The sequence below is a fragment of the Bos indicus x Bos taurus genome, chromosome 9, assembly GCF_003369695.1.
Source record: "Bos indicus x Bos taurus breed Angus x Brahman F1 hybrid chromosome 9, Bos_hybrid_MaternalHap_v2.0, whole genome shotgun sequence".
Taxonomy (NCBI): Eukaryota; Metazoa; Chordata; class Mammalia; order Artiodactyla; family Bovidae; genus Bos; species Bos indicus x Bos taurus.
Window position 1 is genome coordinate 28,634,212 of NC_040084.1, and position 19,629 is coordinate 28,653,840.

Genomic DNA, 19,629 nt, shown 5'->3' on the forward strand with positions numbered 1-19,629 from the left:
CAACCTCAGATATGCATATGACACCACCCTATGGCAGAAAGCGAAGAGGAACTAAAGAGCCTCTTGATGAAGGTGAAAGAGCAGAATAAAAAAGTTGGCTTAAACATTGAAAAAACTCAACATTCAAAAAACTAAGATCATGGCATCTGGTCCCAAACTCTGGGAGAGAGTAAAAGACAGGGAAGCCTGGCATCCTGCAGTCCATAAGGTCACAAAGAATCAGACATGACTGAGTGACTGAATAACAACAATGAGAAATCAGAAAGAGAAATTAAGGAAATAATCCCAACCATCAGTGCAACAAAAAGAATAAGATACCTAGGAATAAGCCTACCTAAACCATGGGTCACAAAGAGTTGGACACAACTTTAGCAACTGAACAATAACAACAGGGACCAAGGACTTGTATGCAGAAAACTTTAAGTCACTGATGAAAGAGATCAAAGATGGCACAAACAGATGGAGAGATACCCCATGTTCTTGGATTAGAAGAATCAATACTGTGAAAATGACTCTACGGCCCAAATCAATCGACAGATTCTTTGCGATCCCTATCAAACTATCAATGACATTTTCCACAAATTTAATGAAACTTGTGTACGCGATGGTTTGAGGCAAAGGGGCCATTGAGAGCAGTATAGGAAAAGCATATGCTGGTCCTGAGAGCCCTATCCAACAAGGTCACAGTTGTCATTTTCTTACTTGAGTGAATTCCTGAAGGCCCTCTTGAATCCATTTTCTTCATCTGAATATGAGAAACATCATGAACCATTTTTGTATGACCATTATTATGAAGCTTCAAAAGGGTCGGCAAGGGTGCTTAGTAATCACCAGTCACTCAAAGGATGGCCATAATGATAATTTTTCCTATCACCGTGTGTTCAACGAGAAATCTGTTCTAGGCTTTTAACAGTAACAATACATTCTCTAGCTCTTTGTTTGAGTCAAAGCTTCCATTTTTAATAAGCTGCGGATTTTGATGTTCTGTGAGTTATCATTAGTAAGTCTGGAAAAAAAATGGAGTGCATTCTAGTTATCAGTCCTAGGTTTAGCTAACGAGGTACTGCTGGTGGACAGAAAAGAGAGTGAAGGATTAGCAGAAAAATCTACTTTGGTAAACAACAAAGAAAGAACCAATAAGACCTAGGGCATTTACCTTGAAGTCTCCATCACCCTTTATGCTCATGCAATTAATAACAGCAATTAAGAATAAGCTTTGGTATGTGTCAGGCATTTTCCTTAGCAGTTTACCACTTAAATCTCATAATAATTTGCCATTTTATACAGTTAGGAAGTTGAAAGACAGAGAGGAAAATAACTAAAGTCATGAGCACACGTGGAAGAGCTGTAATTTGAACTAGAGGTGTCAGATTCCACAGATGAGGCAACGAGCCAGTGTGCGTCAGTAATTCTTCTCTCCTCTCTCTCCATCATCTACCCAAGCCACCACAGCTAGTAACACTGAAAGTTAATGCTGTGTTGCCTTTCGCAAATAAGATACCTCCCCTTGTAGTCACTCTCATTCTGAGAAGGTTCAAACCTTTCCAGTCCAGATCACACACACACACGCACAAAATCTCTGGGCACATGACGCAGAATGGTTTTTGTTCTTTCTCCTCCTATGTACAGAGTCAAGTTTCCAGATAGTCTCTTTCTAGCTTTATTATCCCCTTTTGTCTTGGTTTCTCTGACAGTATTAATTAAGACTTTATACAGTTATTGACTAGAGCAAGTGGCTTGTAAAGAGACAATAGCAAAAATGAGCACGGAGACTTTCTTGAATGAGCCCCAACTAGGGGCTTTGTTTAAAGTGACTTTGCTATGACAAAATACTATAGCCTCCCAGAAATAGTTTGATTTTTTTTTTAAAGTTGGTTGGTAAATTCAATTTTGTCTTTAAATTACCACTGACCTCTCATTCTTCTTTATCTGGATTCCTTCTCAGCCAAAAAACCCTTTCATTGGCAAATATTCAACAAGCTTGATACCTCATCTAAGATAAAATATTATATGCATAAAATGAGAGATTTGTATGTGTTTTGTAATGAAAAAGTGATTTAGGACATACGTGACTAAGAATATGTGTCATTACTAATAACAATGAGGAGGGACATGGCTTCATTTCTGTCTTCTAAATGAGAAAAAAATATCTTCTAAATGAGAGATAAATACTCTGACTCAAGATCTGTTCCTTTTTCTCTTGTACATTTTCATGGAACACTTACTCATTTAAATACTGACTCAAAACTCTGTTTTGTGTCAGTAACTGTCATAAAACACTAGGGAGGTGACTCATTGTTAAAGGGTAATACTCATCACTTGTCAATGGTTCATTAGCATGACTGAATAGGCACTAATGTGGTAATTATCATGAATTGTCAATTTCCATCAGAGTGTCTTCTCCCAGTTCTAAGATTGAGAATGCTTGTGAAATCATAGGGGAAAGCAGAGGATAGCCAAGTTAACAAATCCACCTCCAATACCGGAAAATAATGGCAAAAACATCTAGAATAAAAATGATGATGGTGATAGCTAATATTTGCTGCTGGTGCTGCTGCTGCTAAGTCACTTCAGTCATGTCTGACTCTGTGCGACCCCATAAACGGCAGCCACCAGGCTCCCCCGTCCCTGGGATTCTCCAGGCAAGAACACTGGAGTGGGTTGCCATTTCCTTCTCCTATGCATGAAAGTGAAAAGTGAAAGTGAAGTCGCTCAGTTGTGTGCAACCGTCAGTGACCCCATGGACTGCAGCCTACCAGGCTCCTCCTGCCATGGGATTCTCCAGGCAAGAGTACTGGAGTGGGTTGCCAGTGCCTTCTCTGAACTAATATGTATTGAATAATTATTCTTTGCCAGGCATTAGCCAAGTGCCCCACATACTTTATTGCTTCCATTCACCCTATAAGGGGCTTCCCAGGTGGTGCTAGTGGTAAAGAATCTGCCTGCCAATGCAGGAGATATAGGAGACACAGATTCCATCCCTGGGTTGGGATGATGCCCTGGAGAAGGAAATGGCACTCCAGTATTCTTGCCTGAAAAATCACATGGATAGAGGAGCCTGGGAGGCTGCAGTCCACAGGGTCACAAAGAGTTGGACATGACTGAAGCAACTTAGCATATATCATATATATATATATATATATATATATATATATATATATATATAGCATCCTATAAATTATATACTATTACTAATGCCATTCCAAGAAGATAAAACTTAGAGACATGATGTAAATCATGCCCAAGATCATATAGCTAGAACTCAAACCCGGGTCATCCGAATCCAAAATCCACGCACTTGACAGTTTTATTTTTCAACTTCAGTGCTACTGACACTTGTGGTCAGATAATTCTTTGCTGTGAGGGTCTGCCCTGTAGGACTGAGCAGTTTAGCAGCATCCCTGGTTCTGCCCACTAGATGCCAGCAGCACATTCTCTCCCTGCCCCTTCCCCTACAAGCAGAAGCCAGAAACACTCCAGATGTTACCAAAGGTACTCAGAAGGCCAAACTGTCACTCCCCCAACTTGAAAACTCCACCCTAACCCCCGTTTGTGTGCAGGGCTTAGTCACACAGCCATGTCCAACTCTTCAAGACCCCATGGATTCTAGCCCACCAGGCTCCTCTGTCCATGGGATTTCCCAGGCAAGAATAGTAGAGCGCATTGCCACTTCCTTCTCCAAATTCCTCTTTATACTGACAATATAATATCATGTCATTAAATAACTTCCAGAAACCTAATTTTTACAGCTCTAAAACATTTTATTGAATGTAAAATTAGCACTACATCTAAGAGATTACTTTTGATTATTTTTTAAAGAAAAATGTATGTTTAAGAACTTAAAACAACCAGATTCTTTGAAATCTACCCCTTTGTTGTATTCTCAGATTTAAAGATGAACTTTGTCAATGAAATGAGAAGTGGGAGGTGTTTTATATTGCAGACTATTCACTTCCCTCATTAAAATGTCACCATATTCCATCTGTTACACTGTAGGAGATAAAATGAAGAAGACTTGGGTCGGTAATAAGTTTCTTTAATAGTGAAAGAGTTTATTTGATTACTGTATACAGACATGGCCTAAGTCAACAATCAAATAAAATACTGCATGCAGATAGATCTGAAAATAAAAATAAATCCATTAGTCAGATTTTCTCTAAAAATTCAGAATTCTATGATTCTCCTAAAATATCTAATAAATCAAAATTTACTAAAGCTTTGGTTTTGGTTTCATTCCTCTTAAAATATATAATTAAATATATATTAAAAGCAAGTATTTTGCGATTTCTGCCTGTACGATTCACTAAACACTTAAGTGCTTATTATTATGTCAGCTAGTTTAGGAAAGATATAAAAATTAAGGTCGGCATTCCTGAGGAAATTATTTAAGAAACAAGTCATATACACAAAAGCCCTGAAAATAAGAAAATACAGTACAAAGCAACTAGTAAAGTGTTCTGTGTAATTCACATTAAAGAAAAATATACACACACACATATGCGCACTGAAATTAAGGAAGATAGTGAGATTCATTTAATAGGCATATTTCATATAAACTATTCATCACAGATTTTCCATTTTAAGAGTCCACATGAAAAATCACAGTATGCTTAGACTAGAAGCAAAATACATCAGACAAAAATTTTCTAGAGATGTTTGAGCTGTCAAACTTCTACTATTTTTCCAAATCTGTTTAAGGTTTGGGGGGGAAAGGTTCATTTTTGGATAAAAACATACTTTTATCTATCCTTCTTTGAATAATCCATCACTTTTCTCACCAAAATACACAATTTCTTACAAACCCCATACAGTTTTAAATTAATAGTGTTTGGTTTATATTTACCAAGAAATGATTTTCCTGTTACCATAAAAATGGAATTTAAAATATATCTGGCTTAAGAAATCCAAAAGAGAACAGTGGATTTAGCTAGGTTTATAGATAAAAGATATGTATTTAAATGATCATACATCCTTAACCTCTCTCTTGGGTGCAGTTTGGAAGTAATCTGCCTTTTAATAACCTACATTGGACATCATGGTTGTAATCCAAGTGAGTAGCATCACAACAAAATTATCCAATACACACACGTTGCTTAGGGCTGCAATGTTACCATAGTTACTACCAGATCAAACATCTCAGGAAAGCAGGGCCACTAAGTCTCTGACTGTGCAGAAACTCAGCACTTTTGATAGGTAATGAGCCTTCATTTTCCTTCATCTTTGGGCTTTTCCAATTGATCTTGTGCTGTTTCTTCATCTTTCTTTTTCACATCTGAAAAACAGATAAATTTTCATCACACAGAGAATATATTGAAATCTACTTTGTACTATATTGGGGAAAAAAACAGTCAGTTTTTCCTTTATGCATCCTAGTCATTTTCTACTTGATTAGGACATACTTCTTTGCCGTCCATGTAGACGTAGAGAATACACAAAGAAAAGATGTATGGGTCTGCCTCCTAGTTACTTTTCTCTCTTATTCTCCAGAATATTATGTGCCAGGCAACCTTCAAAGGTATTATTACAATCTCCATTTATAGACCATTCTCTTGAAGCATAAGCAGGTTAAGTGACTTGCCTAAAGTCACTGAGCTAGTGAGTGACAAAGCCACAGTTGGGATGCAGACTGATCTTGCCCTTCCCCATCTCCTGATGCTGGATCACACTCTCTCAGCTTCCTCATACTTTCCACCTCCTCTGCTGCCAAGAGTTAATCTCATTTTCTTTTCTACTTCACAGGGAAAAAAAAAAAAATCAAAACCATCAGATCAGACAAGCTCAACTTTCTGCCACCAAACCTGTAAAATTACCCCTGCAGTCTAGATGTTTTCCTTTTACCCATACGACCATGGAAGACGTGGTCCTCAGGACTGGCTATGGCTGTTAGAGCCCTGTGCAAATTGAAAATACAGCACTGGGCGCAGAAGAGCCAAGAGGAGCTACTCCACGTTCAAGGTCAGGAGGGGTGGCTGTGAGGAGATAACCCTCGTCCAAGGTAAGGAGCAACAGCTGCGCTTTGCTGGAGCAGCCATGAAGAGATACTCCAAAGTAAGAGAAACCCAAGTAAGACGGTATGGGTTGCAAGAGGCATCAGAGGGCAGACACACAAACCATATTCACAGAAAACTAGTCAATCTAATCACACAGACCACAGCCTTGTCTAGCTCAGTGAAACTAAGCCATGCCATGTGGGGCCACCCAAGAGAGGTGGGTCATGGTGGAGAGGTCTGACATAATGTGGTTCACTGGAGAAGGGAATGCAAACCACTTCAGTATTCTTGCCTTGAGAACCCCATGAATAGTATGAAACGGCAAAATGATAGGATACTGAAAGAGGAACTCCCCAGGTCGGTAGGTGCCCAATATGCTATTGGAGATCAGTGGAGAAATAACTCCAGAAAGAATGAAGGGATGGAGTCAAAGCAAAAACAATACCTAGTTGTGGATGTGACTGGTGATAAGAAGCAAGGTCCAATGCTGTAAAGAGCAATGTTGCATAGGAACCTGGAATGTTAGGTCCATGAATCAAGGCAAATTGGAAGTGGTCAAACAGGAGATGGCAAGAGTGAACATCGACATTCTAGGAATCAGCGAACTAAAATGGACTGGAATGGGTGAATTTAACTCAGATGACCATTATATCAACTACTTTGGGCAGGAATCCCTTAGAAGAAATAGAGTAGCCATCATGGCCAACAAGAGAGTCCAAAATGCAAAACTTGGATGCAATCTCAAAAACGACAGAATGATCTCTGTTCATTTCCAAGGCAAACCATTCAGTATCACAGTAATCCAAGTCTATGCCCCAACCAGTAATGCTGCAGAAGCTGAAGTTGAATGGGTCTAGGAAGATCTCCAAGACCTTTTAGAACTAACACCCAAAAAAGATGTCCTTTTCACTATAGGGGATAGGAATTCAAAAGTAGGAAGTCAAGAAACACCTAGGGTAACAGGCAAATTTGGCCTTGGAATATGGAATGAAGCAGGGCAAAGGCTAATAGAGTTTTGCCAAGAGAACACACTGGTCATAGCAAACACCCTCTTCCAACAACACAAGAAAAGTCTCTACACATGGACATCACCAGATGGTCAACACTGAAATCAGATTGATTATATTCTTTGCAGCCAAAGATGGAGAAGCTCTATACAGGTAGCAAAAATAAGACCGGGAGATGACTGTGGCTTAGATCATGAACTCCTTATTGCCAAATTCAGACTTAAATTGAAGAAAGTAGGGAAAACCACTAGACCATTCAGGTATGACCTAAATCAAATTCCTTATGATTATACAGTGGAAGTGAGAAATAGATTTAAGGGACTAGATCTGATAGACAGAGTGCCTGATGAACTATGGAATGAGGTTCGTGACACTGTACACGAGACAGGGATCAAGACCATCCCCATGGAAAAGAAATGCAAAAAAGCAAAATGGTTGTCTGGGGAGGCCTTACAAACAGCTGTGAAAAGAAGAGAAGTGAAAAGCAAAGGAGAAAAGGAAAAATATACCCATTTGAATGCAGATTTCCAAAGAGTAGCAAGGAGAGATAAGAAAGCCTTCCTGAGCGATCAATGCAAAAAAATAGAGGAAAACAACAGAATGGGAAAGACTAGAGGTCTCTTCAAGAAAATTAGAGATACCAAGGGAACAGTTCATGCAAAGATGGGCTCAATAAAGGACAGAAATGGTAGGGACCTAACAGAAGCAGAAGATATTAAGAAGAGGTGGCAAGAATACACAGAAGAACTGTACAAAAAAGATCTTCACGACCCAGATAATCACGATGGTGTGATCACTCACCTAGAGCCAGACATCCTGGAATGTGAAGTCAAGTGGGCCTTAGAAAGCATCACTATGAACAAAGCTAGTGGAGGTGATGGAATTCCGGTGGAGCTATTTCAAATCCTGAAAGATGATGCTGTGAAAGTGCTGCACTCAATATGCCAGCAAATTTGGAAAACTCAGCAGTGGCCACAGGACTGGAAAAGGTCAGTTTTCATTCCAATACCAAATAAAGGCAATTCCAAAGAATGCTCAAACTACCGCACAATTGCACTCATCTCACACGTGAGTAAAGTAATGCTCAAAATTCTCCAAGCCAGGCTTCAGCAATATGTGAACCATGAACTTCCAGATGTTCAAGCTGGTTTTAGAAAAGGCAGAGGAACCAGAGATCAAATTGCCAACATCTGCTGGATCATCGAAAAAGCAACAGAGTTCCAGAAAATCATCTATTTCTGCTTTACTGACTATGCCAAAGCCTTTGACTGTGTGGGTCACAATAAACTGTGGAAAATTCTGAAAGAGATGGGAATACCAGACCACCTGATCTGCCTCTTGAGAAATCTGTATGCAGGTCAGGAAGCAACAGTTAGAACTGGACATGGAACAAGAGACTGGTTGCAAATAGGAAAAGGAGTATGTCAAGGCTGTATACTGTCACCCTGCTTATTTAACTTCTATGCAGAGTACATCATGAGAAACGCTGGACTGGAAGAAGCACAAGATGGAATCAAGATTGCAGGGAGAAATATTAATCACCTCAGATATGCAGATGACACCACCCTTATGGCAGAAAGTGAAGAGGAACTCAAAAGCCTCTTGATGAAAGTGAAAGAGGAGAGTGAAAAAGTTGGCTTAAAGCTCAACATTCAGAGAACGAAGATCATGGCATCTGGTCCCATCACTTCATGGGAAATAGATGTGGAAACAGTGGAAACAGTGTCAGACTTTATTTTTCTGGGCTCCAAAATCACTGCAGATGGTGATTGCAGCCATGAAATTAAAAGACGCTTACTCCTTGGAAGAAAAGTTATGACCAACCTAGATAGCATATTCAAAAGCAGAGACATTACTTTGCCAACAAAGGTCCGTCTAGTCAAGGCTATGGTTTTTCCAGTGGTCATGTATGGATGTGAGAGTTGGACTGTGAAGAAAGCAGAGCACCAAAGAATTGATGCTTTTGAACTGTGGTGTTGGAGAAGACTCTTGAGAGTCCCTTGGACTGGAAGGAGATCCGACCGGTCCATTCTAAAGATCAGCCCTGGGATTTCTTTGGAAGGAATGATGCTAAAGCTGAAACTCCAGTACTTTGGCCACCTCATGCGAAGAGTTGACTCATTGGAAAAGACTCTGATGCTGGGAGGGATTGGGGGCAGGAGGAGAAGGGGACGACAGAGGATGAGATGGCTGGATGGTATCACTGACTCGATGGATATGAGTTTGGGTGAACTCCGGGAGTTGGTGATGGACAGGGATGCCTGGCGTGCTGCGATTCATGGGGTCGCAAAGAGTCGGACACGACTGAGTGACTGAGCTGAACTGAACTATTCAAAACATATGAAAAGATTTCAAGATGACAACTATAGAACAAAACCAAGGGTATGCCTCCCCTGAGCCCAGAGAGGGCCCTGAGCAGCTGCCAGGCCAGCTCACCCTTGGAGCCGGTGCTGCTTCCACTGATCAGGTCTACTTTCTTCATAATCCAGGATCCTATCTATTTGTGCCTCAACAGCACTCTTGTGATCATCTCTAAGCTCCTCATTTCATCTGACTTTCACTCTTTCTCCTGGCTCCTTCATTTCCTCAAGTCACTGCGATCTTCAAACTGACAATGGCCTCCACTTACTGTTTTTTTTTTTTTTTTTACCCTTCAAAATATATCTTTGGCTGTCATCATTTTAAAATAAGACTACTGTTTCTACTACTTCTCCTAAATGGGTCCTATCAAAATCATCAGGGGCATCTTTGAAATGAAAAAGGAAATGGCAACCCACTCCAGTATTCTTGCCTGGAGAATCCCAGGGACAGAGTAGACTGGTGGGCTGCCGTGTATGGGGTCACACAGAGTTGGGCACGACTGAAGCGGCTTAGCAGCAGCAGCAGACTATTCTGTTCTCCAAACTACATTTATCAAATATTTATTAAGCACATGCTACTTCCCTGGTGGCTCAGATGGTAAAGAATCCACCTGCAAAGCAGGAGACCCAGGTTCAATCAATGGGTTGGGAAGATCCCCTGGAAAAGGGAATGGGTTACCCACTCTAGTATTCTGGCCTGGAGAATTTCACGGACAGAGGAGCCAGGCAGGCTACAGTCCATGGGGTCACAGTCAGACATGACTGAGTAATGAACACATGTACCAAGCAGTGAAGAAAAAACTACATTCCAACCTCAAGGAAATCTTCATGAGAAATATGGACAATAACTAAAATGAGTAAAATGTGTGGCATGTGGAAGTTTACAAGAGCTACCGAGGAAATTAAAGAACAGAAATCGTCAAGAAGTCTTGGGGGCTGGGTTGGCTGGGAATGTCTCACTGAGAAGGGGCCGTGTGAGTCCAGACCTGAGGAGGTGAGGAAGTTAGCTAGGTGGGTAGCAGGGAGAAGAGCATTCCAAGCAGAGAAAACATCAAGGTCAAAGGCAGAAATGTGCTGGAAAGAACTGCCATGGGGACTGTGCAGAGAAAGGACAGAAAATGGGGTCACAGGGATAACAAGAGACTAGACCTCTGAGGGAGAAAATGGCAGATTTCTGAACCAATTTTGAAAGTACAGCTGACAGCACTTGGATGTCTCATAGGCATCTCAATGGAGGAAGCAGAAATCACTCCTCTAACCCTTAAAACTGCTTTTCTTCCATGTTGGCTCTTCTCAGTATATGGCATCACCATCTACCCTGTTGCTCCAGGAATTATCCTCTATTTCTCTTCTTCATTACTCGTAGTTATTTCTACCACATCAGTTCATCATCAAGTCCTATGAATTGTGCCTATAAAACATATCCCAAACCCACCCAATTCCATCCATCTTCACAACATATTCAAAGCCATCATCTTTCACTAGATTTCTGCAACTGTTCCATGGGTAAATGCTTAACAAACCCTTTCTCCTTCTCTAAGGGCAAATTTTACTTGAGATTAATTTTCTAGCTCTGTTACCCTGGAAACCAGATTATGTTGGAATGTCAGCATGGTTAGTAAGTGTATGGTAGAAATGACCCAAATGGTAAAATACACCTGTACTTAGAGAAACTATATGCTAACTGGTAGGGAACCATAGTACTGGGATTCCATAAAGGTCATGACTCTTGTAACTGAGCTTGTCTCTTGCAGTGTCCATGGACTTAACTGCAAAGTATTAACTCTCTGGGACATGAGGCTTCTAACCCACCATTGCTCCCATTGGTGCAGATCTTGTCACCTTGCACCTGAGTTCTCAGTGAGTGTTGGGGTAGGGATTCATAGAGACTAGCCCCCATGACTCCTTATATGGACTTCTGCAAGGACCCACAAAGAAGGAGATGATGTCATGTGGCTCTTCTGGCCCACTGGGTTTCTAAACCTGTATACTTTTGAGCAGACTGGCACCAAATGTGGTCTTATGAGTCTGAATGCTTAATTTGGCCCCCAAAGATTTCCTAATGGGGAGTGCACTTCCTAACTCCACTATATCTGTTATTTCTCTCCTACAATCCATTCTTCACGTAACAAAGTGGATATTCAAATATTCAACCATGAATATCATCTCCCTCACATTTAGAAGAAAATCCTCTTTACTCACCCAGGTTTCTAAAGCCCTAAGAGAGGTATTCCTTGCTTACTCTCCAATGTCATCTCTACTCTCCCTTCTCACCTGCTGTCCTCCAGTTGCAGGGGCCAGATTTAATGCTTCTTGACATGTCCATCTCATTCCACTCTAAGAGCTTTTACAAGCTGATCCTCCTGCAAAGAATGTCCTTCCCTCTTACTTTCCTGCCAGGATAGGGTAGAAGTACGGAGCCTTCCAGCTCTCTCTTGCCTTACTGCCACTAGAAATAAACATCTACACACAAACTGGAGTCCACTATGAAGTCTAAAATGGCGTACAGTATTGTTATATTAATTTTCACAGAACTAAACTCAACATTCAGAAAATGAAGATCATGGCATCTGGCCCCATTACTTCATGGGAAATAGATGGGGAAACAGTGTCAGACTTTATTTTTTTGGGCTCCAAAATCACTGCAGATGGTGATTGCAGCCATGAGATTAAAAAACGCTTACTCCTTGGAAGAAAAGTTATGACCAACCTAGATAGCATATTCAAAAGCAGAGACACTACTTTGCCAACAAAGGTCTGTCTAGTCAAGGCTATGGTTTTTCCAGTGGTCATGTATGGACATGAGAAGTTGGACTGTGAAGAAGGCTGAGTGCCGAAGAATTGATGCTTTTGAACTGTGGTGTTGGAGAAGACTCTTGAGAATCCCTTGGACTGCAAGGAGATCCAACCAGTCCATTCTGAAGGAGATCAGCCCTGGGGTTTCTTTGGAAGGAATGATGCTAAAGCTGAAACTCCAGTACTTTGGCCACCTCATGCAAAGAGTTGACTCATTGGAAAAGACTCTGATGCTGGGAGGGATTGGGGGCAAGAGGAGAAGGGGATGACAGAGGATGAGATGGCTGGATGGCATCACTGACTTGATGGACGTGAGTCTAAGTGAACTCCGGGAGTTGGTGATGGACAGGGAGGCCTGGCATGCTGCGATTCATGGGGTCGCAAAGAGTCTGACATGACTGAGCGACTGAACTGAACTGAACTGAACCTCTAGAAGCTTTAAGAACTGTGTATAAGCAATGGGGTGACAGACTCAAGATTTTCCTACAGGGGTTTGATAGTTCTTGCTTTTTCTGAATCCAACTTTTCTACTGGTTAGAGAAAGATCCGGAGAAGGCAATGGCACCCCACTCCAGTACTGGAAAATCCCATGGACGGAGAAGCCTGATAGGCTTCAGTCCATGGGGTCGCTAGGAGTTGGACATGACTGAATGACTTCACTTTCACTTTTCACTTTCATGCATTGGAGAAGGAAATGGCAACCCACTCCAGTGTTCTTGCCTGGAGAATCCCAGGGACGGGGGAGCCTGGTAGGCTGCCGTCTATGGGGTCGCACAGAGTCGGACACGACTGAAGCGATTTAGCAGCAGCAGCAGCAGAGAAAGATCAACCTTTATACGAACACCCACCTTAAAGTTCTTATCTCTAATTGAAAATAAATGTATTCTTAGATATGATAAATAGAAGAGCTTGTAGAATACCACGATGGAGCAGAAGCTTCCATGGTGACTTGCCAACAGATGGCAGAAGGAAAATTATTCGAGAGCACCTCAAAAAATTTTGAAAGAAAGGATTATAATTGTCTACCTTTGTATTCCCAAACACTAGCACTGTGCATAACTATACATATTTAATGAAGAAATAAATGTTCAGTTTCCACATTTACACCAGGAGATTAAAGAGAGAAGTCCACTTTGTGAAACACTGAAAAGATCTACTTAGCTTAAAGCTGAGAGATCTTAGTAAACAAGTTTAACTCGTTAAAAGGGAGACTGTTCCCGAGGAAATGATGAGGAAGAGATAACTACCACTGACTCTAAGAGGATTTTGAGTGTTACCTTCCTTCACGGATAGGGCTTCCAGTTTGACGGGCAACTCCTCCAAGGTCCCGCCTGCAGCCGTTGAACCCTGGATGTCTGGGACAGCATTTCGGCGACCTGCCCGTGCTGATGACGCAAAATTGTTGACCACAGGCTCCACATCCGTCATTTTGGGTGAATCTGTCCTCATAGTAACATCTACAAATAGAAGGTGCACATGAAGACGAAGATGAGCCTATTCCAAGATCCACGTTCACACTAATGGTTAAAAGGCATGGCTACATCAACAACACAGAAGCCTTGAGAATCGGATCACTGACTGCACCCTGCATCAAGGTCCTGGGGCTTCTATCTGCACGTTTGTACAATCACTGAATGGAACAGGAAGGCCTCAGAGGGAGCCAGATGGCTATAAATAACTGCGGAGCCCAAAGGAGCCACTTGGATGCTTTAGCGTGCAGTAATCTCTTGCCTTTTGTTCTGCTTTTCTATGGATGGATCAGCCAAATGAGGGCTTGGAAGGAAATGCAAACCGCTTTGTTTGGCCACTCCCATGGAGACTCTGCCTGCCAGTATTTGCTTGTGGTGCTTGTTCAGGCTGAAACCAAATCACTATAATTTGTAAGGACCAAACAAAACACACTCTGTTCTTTCTCTTTAGAAATAAATTGAACTTTATCTCAAAGCCTTTTTACCCCAGTGGCAGCTGTTTGTCTATCTGCTCTAGCGTCAGGCACAATTTTCGACAGTCTCATGTTTGTGTTTGGGAGGGTAGAACCTGTGTTACCTTTTCTTGCCTTCAAGTGGACATGGCAATTACTAGTACCTTCCTAAGCATCTTTTATCTTCCTAGCAAATGCCTCTACGAAAGAATTCTCAAGAGACCATTCCCTACAGAGGGACGGAGGTGGCAGACATTGCTTATTCTAAAACGAGCCCTCTCTTTCATATGTTTTCTAATGAAAACTTTCCTAAGGCATCAACAATGAATAGTATCTCAAAAGCAGCAGCTGCAGCAGGAATTTTCTCTTTTTTTGAGAACCCATTAAATGCTAGGCTCTCAGCTGGGCCTTGAGAGTACACAGAAATGATTTTGTCTCCATTTTTAGGGGACTTGCACACTCCAAGGGGAGAAGAAAGGATATACAAGCTAGGATAGATAACATCCTAACACAGAATGGGCAGAGTATCAACCAAAGGATGAAGAAACTCATCTGTGGCACCTAATGGCCGAAATAGATGAACCTTGACCTACATGAAGCAAATCAAACCTTTCACTGTAGTTAGAAGGGAGTCTTTTCCAATCAGTTAACTGCAATTCAGAATTTGGTAAACATGAAGTGAAGAGTCATAAATTATGGTGCGTTTGATATCATAAACACACTTTTTTTGGTTCACAGCACCCCAAAAAGACACACGGAGTTTCATGTGGGCCCAGATGTTCTCATCTCTAAAGGAATCATGGTAAAGCTGAGAACAATGCTAGATTTTCAGACATTATTTTGGACTTCTGAATGTTGGGTGTTTGCCAATTGTCTGGCATTGACAACATCAAGTAACTGGACTATTAGTCAAAGAGAACACTCCATGCTAGACTCACAAAATGATATTGGTTAATTGAATTAATTTCTCTGAGTTGCAGTTCCTCACCTATATAATGAGCCTGACTGATTCAAAGGATTCTAGTGAAGAACAAATGAGATGAAGAACATGGAAATTCTTTCTAACTATAAAACCATATTCTGATTATTGGCATCATTATTCATCTCTCACTAAGTTTGATTTATACCACCACCTCTTATGTATCCCCTTTAGTCCTAACAAGAAACATCATCTTATTGAAAGACCTCTTGAGTTTTAAAAGAAGGAAACCAGAATTTATTCAATACTGCACAAACATGTTCACCTGTATTATCTCAGATAAACCTCCCAATAACCCAATGAAGTAGTGAGGAATAACTCTCACTATATGAGTGTGGAAGCTGGGGCTCAGAAAAGTGACTTATTTTAAGTTGAACAACTGCTAACCTAGCACACAAGGTTGCAAATTCAATTTCGGTTCATCCTGAAAGCAAGATGACATGGATTACTACAAAACTATCCTTCTAAACTCTGGTGATATACACAGACAGCCATACAACAGCCAATTTCGAATCTGCCCTTCATTACTTTTCAAATAGAAAAAATTATATACAGTTGACCCTTGAATGACACAGGTTTAAACTGCACAAGACCATTTATATGTGGATTTTTTTCAATTAATATGTTCTACAGTGCTACACAATCCATGGTTGGTTGAATCCTGGGGTGGAGAACTGCTGATGCAGAGAGTCGACTGTAACATTATACACAGGTTTTCAGATGAATGGCGGTCGGTGCCCCTAACCTCCATGTTGTTTAAAGGTCAACTCTATATACATTTGTGTTGAAAGAGAAAGAGATTCCCTGTTTTTGCATAGGTATTCCTTTCTGGCTTGAACTTTTGGTTATCCATGTGCCCCCACCCCACCCTTATGATAGACAAATTTCAATTAGAGATCACTTCCTACAGCTTTCGAGGAACACTTGACATTATTTAGGGAACAGACCCCATGTGCAGGCCCCCATTCTGTCCTCAGCCAATTAACATCACATGAGAAGCCATGGCCACAATCAACTGTTTATTTCTAGGAAGCATCTTCATGCTAAGTTTGGAAGAGAAGCTCCATGAATACCTTGATTCTTACTGTCCTGACAGTCCAAAATCTTAATACTAAAGATAACAATAGATATAAGAATATTAAGATATACTTTTTAAAATACTTAAATGTTATATATTTTATGATTAGTAAGATGGGATATGTCAAAGGAGTCTTGAATTAGAATTTGCATATTGAAAGAAAACTTCCAAAAGGTGGCCTGATGGATGGGTCATCAACATGAAAGAAAAAAATTCTGAGCTCCAAGATTTTTCGTTGCTATTGACTCCTATTTTGAAAGTTTTTGCTTTTGCCTCTATACTATTATTTCTACATAGGCTTTCTAAATTTGCCCTTTTTTGTTGATTGGTGTTAGAAAACAAGACCATCACAAAACTAAGTTTGTCAATGTTATACTCATTAACTACCATTTTAAGATCAAAACAAAACTGGATATGCAGAAGCTCAAACAACAGGTTACTTTACTGCAGAACTTTCCTTGGTCCATTTCTGAACTCTCACTGGGCACCATCTTCCTTTCAGAGCCTGTGACTGATGCTGAGTGACCAGGACGTTAGGCTCCACCACAAGACAATCCCAGCCCCACAGGCTTCCTATAGTGAAGTCATCTGATTTCGGTGACTTAGAGAGCACTGGGAAGAGCGTCTGAATACACAAGGTGATTCTTAACTGGGCTCTTTTAATTCCCTGGTAAGTTTGTTGCAGCCTTAGAAATAATCTGAAAGTACATCAAGAAAAGAAGGATTGAATAAATCATATCTATTATATTACTGGATATTATATGGCTCTCACAAAGAATGTGTAAGATCCAGTCAGATGTACTTATGGAGATATGTTCCTAATACAATGTGAAATAAAACAAGCTTAAATAGCAGTATTGACAGCATGGAGTGAAAGGGGAAAAAAAGTAATGAATATAATGTCATTTGAACTTAAAAAAAGAAGAAAAGTTCTAGTTAGGAATTTAAGAGAGAACAAGGAGAATATTAACCACTTTTGGTATCTCCTTACGTATTTTAACCTGTAATAAAGTATTAAAATTAAATAATATGTAAAGGAATTGAAACACATTCACCTGGAAAAATTATGAAATACACAGATACTCTAACATACCAAGGCTCTAAATGTAATACTTTGACAATTTTACCCAAAATAGTGTATCTTCAAGTGAAAGACTCTCCCTACCCCAGTTAGTCATCTTACATGTCTGTTGTTACTATCCTATGCAATACCAATTGCATATGCAATCAATGTATATATACACACGTTTTATATATATATATATATATGCGTGTGTGTGTGTGTGTGTGTGTGTGTGTGTACAGGGTGCGATCAATCACATCAGATCAGATCAGTCGCTCAGTCGTGTCCGACTCTTTGCGACCCCATGAATCGCAGCACGCCAGACATCCCTGTCCATCACCACTCCCGGAGTTCACTCAGACCCACGTCCATCGAGTCAGTGATGCCATCCAGCCATCTCATCCTCTGTCGTCCCCTTCTCCTCCTGCCCCCGATCCCTCCCAGCCTCAGAGTCTTTTCCAATGAGTCAACTCTTCTCATGAGGTGGCCAAAGTACTGGAGTTTCAGCTTTAGCATCATTCCTTCCAAAGAACACCCAGGACTGATCTCCTTTAGAATGGACTGGTTGGATCTCCTTGCAGTCCAAGGGACTCTCAAGAGTCTTCTCCAACACGACAGTTCAAAAGCATCAATTCTTCAGTGCTCAGCCTTCTTCACAGTCCAACTCTCACATCCATACATGACCACAGGAAAAACCATAGCTTTGACTAGACGGACCTTTGTTGGCAAAGTAATGTCTCTGCTTTTGAATATGCTATCTAGGTTGGTCATAACTTTCCTTCCAAGGAGTAAGTGTCTTTTAATTTCATGGCTGCAGTCACCATCTGTAGTGATTTTGGAGCCCAGAAAAATAAAGTCGGACACTGTTTCCACTGTTTCCCCATCTATTTCCCATGAAGTGATGGGACCGGATGCCATGATCTTCGTTTTCGGAATGTTGAGCTTTAAGCCAACTTTTTCACTCTCCTCTTTCACTTTCATCAAGAGGCTTTTGAGTTCCTCTTCACTTTCTGCCATAAGGGTGGTGTCATCTGCATATCTGAGGTGATTGATATTTCTCTCGGCAATCTTGATTCCAGCTTGTGTTTCTTCCAGGCCAGTGTTTCTCATGATGTACTCTGCATATAAGTTAAATAAACAGAGTGACAATATACAGCCTTGACGAACTCCTTGTCCTATTTGGAACCAGTCTGTTGTTCCATGTCCAGTTCTAACTGTTGCTTCCTGACCTGCATACAAATTTCTCAAGAGGCAGATCAGGTGGTCTGGTATTCCCATCTCTTTCAGAATTTTCCACAGTTTATTGTGACCCACACAGTCGAAGGCTTTGGCATAGTCAATAAAGCAGAAATAGATGTTTTTCTGGAACTCTCTTGCTTTTTCCATGATCCAGCGGATGTTGGCAATTTGATCTCTGGTTCCTCTGCCTTTTCTAAAACCAGCTTGAACATCAGGAAGTTCACGGTTCACATATTGCTGAAGCCTGGCTTGGAGAATTTTGAGCATTACTTTACTAGCGTGTGAGATGAGTGCAATTGTGCAGTAGTTTGAGCATTCTTTGGCATTGCCTTTCTTTGGGATTGGAATGAAAACTGACCTTTTCCAGTCCCGTGGCCACTGCTGAATTTTGCACATTTGCTGACATATTGAGTGTAGCACTTTCACAGCATCATCTTTCAGGATTTGAAATAGCTCCACCGGAATTCCATCACCTCCACTAGCTTTGTTCGTAGTGATGCTTTCTAAGGCCCACTTGACTTCACATTCCAGGATATCTGGCTCTAGGTCAGTGATCACACCATCGTGATTATCTGGGTCGTGAAGATCTTTTTTGTACAGTTCTTCTGTGTATTCTTGCCATCTCTTCTTAATATCTTCTGCTTCTGTTAGGTCCATACCATTTCTGTCCTTTACCGAGCTCATCTTTGCATGAAATGTTCCTTTGGTATCTCTGATTTTCTTGAAGAGATCCCTAGTCTTTCCCATTCTGTTGTTTTCCTCTATTTCTTTGCATTGATCACTGAAGAAGGCTTTCTTATCTCTTCTTGCTGTTCTTTGGAACTCTGCATTCAGATGTTTATATCTTTCCTTTTCTCCTTTGCTTTTCGCTTCTCTTCTTTTCACAGCTATTTGTAAGGCCTCCCCAGACAGCCATTTTGCTTATACATATGTATCTATACAGGGCTTTCCAGGTGGTGCTGTGGTAAAGAATCCACCTACCAATGCAGGAGATGCAGGTTTGATCCCTGGGTCAGGAAGATCCCCTGGAGGAGGAAATGGCAACCCATAAACAGTGTCCTTGCCTGAGAAATCCCATGAATAGAGGAGCCTGGCAACTACAGTCCATAGGGTTGCAAAGAGTTGGACACGACTTAGCAACTGAGCATACATATATTTATACTCACATATACAAAGTAGAGAGAATTGCTCTCTTC

General features: G+C 40.9%; 1 protein-coding gene across 3 annotated transcripts in view; it reads right to left on the reverse strand.

Annotated features, from left to right (window-relative positions):
* Nucleotides 1–4,027: 4,027 nt before the first annotated feature.
* The window catches only part of PKIB (cAMP-dependent protein kinase inhibitor beta), a 120,461-nt gene continuing 104,859 nt past the window's right edge, over nucleotides 4,028–19,629 (reverse strand). For all 3 annotated transcript variants that reach the window (XM_027551093.1, XM_027551092.1, XM_027551094.1), the window contains 2 exons: nucleotides 13,431–13,610; nucleotides 4,028–5,272 (listed from right to left, as the gene is read on the reverse strand). In XM_027551093.1, the coding sequence (XP_027406894.1) occupies nucleotides 5,205–5,272; nucleotides 13,431–13,602 (240 nt within the window). In that variant the 5' untranslated portion in view covers nucleotides 13,603–13,610 and the 3' untranslated portion in view covers nucleotides 4,028–5,204. The remainder of the gene's footprint in view (nucleotides 5,273–13,430; nucleotides 13,611–19,629) is intronic.